Source organism: Cloeon dipterum, chromosome 3 (genome assembly GCF_949628265.1).
Source record: "Cloeon dipterum chromosome 3, ieCloDipt1.1, whole genome shotgun sequence".
Classification (NCBI taxonomy): Eukaryota; Metazoa; Arthropoda; class Insecta; order Ephemeroptera; family Baetidae; genus Cloeon; species Cloeon dipterum.
This window is the reverse complement of record NC_088788.1, coordinates 23,445,814-23,450,448: the sequence shown is the minus strand read 5'-3', so window position 1 is coordinate 23,450,448 and position 4,635 is coordinate 23,445,814. Positions and strand designations below refer to the sequence as shown.

The following is a 4,635-nucleotide window of genomic DNA, read 5'->3' as shown; positions in this document are numbered from 1 at the left end:
CGAAGCCTCAGTAAATCCACTGCTGCTTTATGTGCCAAGTAAATCTGTGCGAAACAAATCCAGTTTAGTAAGGACGATGTGTGTGATTTTTCCCGTGGAACAAGCTCATACGATATCTCACCTCCCAATCTAAAAGAAAGCCTCTCGACCCTATTCTTTCTTCGCCATTGCATTCGGGCTACTGTTGTCTTGAACTAACACAACCACCACTGCGCAAAACAAACATCACATACTTGCATATATATTGTATTTTGCGGAAACGCTGCGTCGACAGCTCAATGCAAATATTGTGCGCTCCCCAATGTAATGAAGTTGTGCATCATCCAATCCATTTTGTGTGTTGGAAAACTTTAGATTAGCATGGTAGAATGATTTACTGCGTCACTAATTCCGATATGAGTTATTGAGTTTGTCAGCTCAGTCGGCAGAATTTCCTGGTCAGCAGCGTCGTAATGCGTTTAATTAATGCAGAACCCCGACGGTATAATGGCTTGATTCTACAGATATGTTATGGTAACTCGGCTCGATCATGATCAGCAAAGTAGCCTATAGACACCATCAATTCAACAGGCACATCAGTATACATGAACTGCAAATAATATGTATTTAATTGTAGCAATAATTTAGATAAACTTAATACCACATTTTTAGGTTCTCTTTGAGCAAGAAAAAACAGGGTTTCTAGGTCTAAATATGATATCCGATATTTGAAAATTTTCAAAACATACACAGCTTTTCCATAGGAAACAATTAATCGGGCTCCAATATTGATTATTGCCGCTGCATATTGAATTTTCAGTAACAAAAAACCATTGCTAACAAAAGAGTAGCGTAAACAAAAGCCATTATTGAACCTGAATATTGGGGTTGGCTGGCAAACATGCTCTTTACAAGCTAAATCGAAGTCTAAAACGCTTATTTGAATAGAATCGACATGTGTGGGCTTGTTGAAATCTCAGAAGCTCGATGACGCAAAAACAATTTGACAGAAATCCCAAATTTTAGAATCCTAAACATCAAAGCCAATGAATTTTTCTGGAATTTGTGTTGGCTTCCTTTGAAAAATGTTTCTTTGATTCCAAATTTTGCACTAAAAATTAGTAGAATGCCAATTCTATTTTTTTTTAAATATTATTTATTTAAAAAAATCTTTTAAATACTATTTATTTAAAAAAAATATTGATAAAATAAAAATTTACTCACAGTTCAATTTGGAATGAAATTTCACCTTGTATTTAAATTACAGCTGGGAATCGAAAAACTCTTTGTTTTCTTCTACGCAGCATGGTTCCAGGGCCCATTATTAAGTTGCAACAATATATCCCCAATGCTCCAAGGCAAAGGCAGAGAGATTTGTTAGACAGATATTACAGCTGTGTTTGAATGGCTGCATCACGTCGCTCGTGTCCCATGGCGAAAACAGCCGCAAATGTCAGTGATTAGCAAAGTGTGTCACTCCCAGGCGATCGTCCCCCAGATATCCACCGCACTCTATTGTTCAGCCGAGGGGTATAAAAATCACAAATCGACGTCGATTGTCATCAGTAAGATCTCGAGATGGGGCCGGTGTCTACCTTTGGCTTGTTGCTGCTTCTGGTCGTCTGTGCTAGTTGCGCTAGCAATGAAAACTACGGCATCAATCTGTTCAAAGGTCAGTCTGTTTTCCTCTTAACAATTAGCTTTTTTTAATTTTCAACTCCTTCATTCTTGCAGATTATTTGAGAAATGGAAAAGAATACGAGACTATCCTCAACGGCGAAATCCCACCTAAGTATTTATGTGAGCCAAGTTTTTCTGTGTTACAAACAGAAATTAATCAAATTTTCAATCTTTTCCTGCGGGTTTTACGAACGGGATCCATTTTAGATTTCTACAGAGCTTCTCCATCACTCCTCTTGCCAGGTGAGATCAAATCTGCATTTTAACTCATATTTTGCTACAAAATATTTTTACTCAAAATCATTCAATATTTTTTGATCCTGAAAAGTAATTTTTTAAATTTTAAATATTTCACAACAATTAGTGCTTTAAAGCTGTCGAAATAATGTTAATATTCCAATTCTACCCGTTCGTGCGGGAAATTATAGATTTTGCCATGACCGATTTTAACGTATTTTTCAGCTTGAAAAGCTGTAACTTATTTAGAGAATAATTGGAAATCAAATGTACCAATCATATTAAATTTTTGACTGAAAACTTGATATTTGCCTCTTAAAATAATGATACTGCCACACCCCTTAACCAGTACCAGCCGCCGCATCATTATATTATGGTTTCATCTCTCGCTGCTTTATGTATTCTGTGCGTGGTAGTACACCGAATGGTGTTCAGTAAATTTTTCTAATCTATAAAATATTTAGATTAAATTAGTAAAAAACTATGCAAACTTGTTAAAATGAATTTTGATTTTAACAATTTCATTTAGAAAATAAATGCATATTCTAACGTATTTCAATTAAACGATTTTAATTCCATCGGGAAATGGGTTTTCATATTTTAGCCATTCAATATCTTGTAAATATAATGACGGCTGCCTTTCCTTATCCACATCACCAAGCACCCCATATTTATCGTAATAAAACGCTTGTCAGAAGTATCCCCCAGCATCTAGCATGAAAATGTAAATATTTTGAGGCAGAATGTCAAGTTGTCAAAGCTAAATAGCTGTGTCAGCCATCATCAGCAGGCAAGACTCATAGGATTGAGTTGAAACGCCATAATATATCAAAATTCCGATCATATCTCAAATCATGCACTGACTTTCCTCCGTGTTGTTGGGCAAAGCAAACAAGAATCATCACCGGCTCTCGGATTTCTCTCGTTTTCCAGAGGGCGGCGGCTCGAAGAGGAACCAATTTTGGCGCAGTGAGCTGCTGAGCAGGTGGGCCAAATTGGCACAGGCGTTGAATGGTTGTTGCTTGCAGGTGTGGGCCGCAGGGAGGTGGAGGAGGACGGGCCGCTTGAATTCCCTGACGTTGCTAGGGGTAGGTACACCCTGCTGCACAAGCTTGTGCACTTTATTACATCTTCCGCTTGGCCGCTCAAGGCGAACACTTTCAGACAGCGTCATTCAATTAGTGTCCGCGAAGGTTAATTTGGAGGGTTGTTCACGTCGATAACCATTATTAAGCTACTTTTAGCTCACATCGACCGTAACTTATTATATCTCACCACTTAAATAAAAGCAACTTGCACACATTGGTGAACAAATTGTTCACTTCACATTTTCTCTCATTTTATTTGGAAAAGCTTTAACACATTTTCCTTTTTGGAGATTTTGCATCGAATTAATGCAAATAACAGATTATTTTTTAACATCTTTTAATACTGACGTTTGATTTCATTAGCTAGACGCACAACCAGAGCTAGAAATCTGGATATGAGCAATTTTACCTTTTGAACGTGTCAATCACAATTTCTGAATAGCAAGAAATTTGCTCAAATGTACAGATTAATTCTTAATTTCATACCAAAACAAAAAGGGTCGAAATTTTATTTAATTTTTAAACATTAATTTTAAAACGCCCACGCACTACACATCAAAGTCCGTTGGATGGGTGCGTAATAGAAAATTGGCCTGTTTAGTATGGACCGCGGTCCGTTCTGGATTGGAGCTCCCGCGTGTGAGCAATATAGATTTGATCGGTTGGTTTGTGACACCCCGAACAGGACACACACACAAAGCCCGCACAGACAAAATTGAACTCCTTTTTCTTAAAATGTTGTAAATAATCCTGCAAGCCTGTTTTAATCGATTTATTATATCATAATTTGAGTTCAATAATTATAAAGTTCATAAATTTGATCATAAGGAAATACCAATTACTTTATTTTACACGCAGGATGCAGGTTATAAGGATAGCATATTATGAAAAATCAATACTGGCATAGTTTTTCTAACTTTAATAAAAATGCTCTGACTGAAAGGAAATCCATAAACCCGCAACCTCAATATAAATATATGCTTTTGAAATAGTTCCAACAAACTCTCACTCCCTTCGATATTTAATTTACTGCGATATGTTTTATGACGTCTATTGGCCGAACGCTTTTCTCTCTTTCTTCCGCTCTTGATGGATACTTCAGTGCAGAAGTTCCACAATTGTATTTTCAGTCTGTCATGTCATAACTTGGGTATAAGAAAATAAAAAGACGTCCACACATCCAACAGAAAATAAGTGTGCTTTTATCTTGGAACGTCGAGGCTGAAATTTGTGCTAGGTTCGGTTGGTTTAAACTCAAATGACGCAAAACGAAATATGACGAAATTGATTCTGCATTTGACATGACCAAAGGTATCTCATTTTTCTCTTTTCTCCGTTTGATTTTGCAGATATGGCGGTGGTTCGGCCCATTGCAGCACGAACATTCCTCGCGAAGAGAGACGTGGGAGAAGGCGAAGATCAGAGATCAAAGGAGGCACCGGCCAAGAAAGCTCTCTTCTCATGGCCCGCTGAGCCGCGTCGTACCGATGACTTAAGGTATACCCATCCGCCTCACGCGTTGTAAGCGAGAAATGCGTGTGTATTTTGGTCCTATACCTTTGCAGAATCAAGACTGCCTTGGGCGGATATTGATTAAAAATAAAGAAAGCTCCCTCACCTCTCTCAGGTGATGTATTGTTGTGAAGCAAGA

General features: G+C 37.7%; 1 protein-coding gene across 3 annotated transcripts; it reads left to right on the top strand.

Annotated features, from left to right (window-relative positions):
- Positions 1 to 1,520: 1,520 nt before the first annotated feature.
- Positions 1,521 to 4,635, top strand: LOC135939346 (uncharacterized). 3 transcript variants are annotated; one of them, XM_065483671.1, is made up of 7 exons: positions 1,521 to 1,651; positions 1,714 to 1,779; positions 1,867 to 1,902; positions 2,785 to 2,865; positions 2,925 to 2,984; positions 4,334 to 4,481; positions 4,550 to 4,635. In XM_065483671.1, exons 1-7 carry the CDS (start codon positions 1,558 to 1,560, stop codon positions 4,575 to 4,577), a joined length of 513 nt encoding a protein of 170 aa, XP_065339743.1. In that variant the 5' UTR covers positions 1,521 to 1,557; the 3' UTR covers positions 4,578 to 4,635. The 3 variants fall into 3 exon arrangements, with proteins under 3 accessions (XP_065339743.1, XP_065339744.1, XP_065339745.1); XM_065483672.1 differs by having other exon boundaries at positions 2,830 to 2,865; positions 4,334 to 4,635; XM_065483673.1 differs by lacking the exon at positions 2,785 to 2,865 and having other exon boundaries at positions 4,334 to 4,635.

Coding starts and splice junctions, on each gene's coding strand:
- LOC135939346 (XM_065483671.1), top strand. CDS start 1,558: ATGGGGCCGGTGTCTACCTTTGGCTTGTTGCTGCTTCTGGTCGTCTGT. Junction 1,780..1,866: donor AATCCCACCTAAGTATTTAT/GTGAGCCAAGTT, acceptor GATCCATTTTAG/ATTTCTACAGAGCTTCTCCA. Junction 2,985..4,333: donor ATTCCCTGACGTTGCTAGGG/GTAGGTACACCC, acceptor TTGATTTTGCAG/ATATGGCGGTGGTTCGGCCC.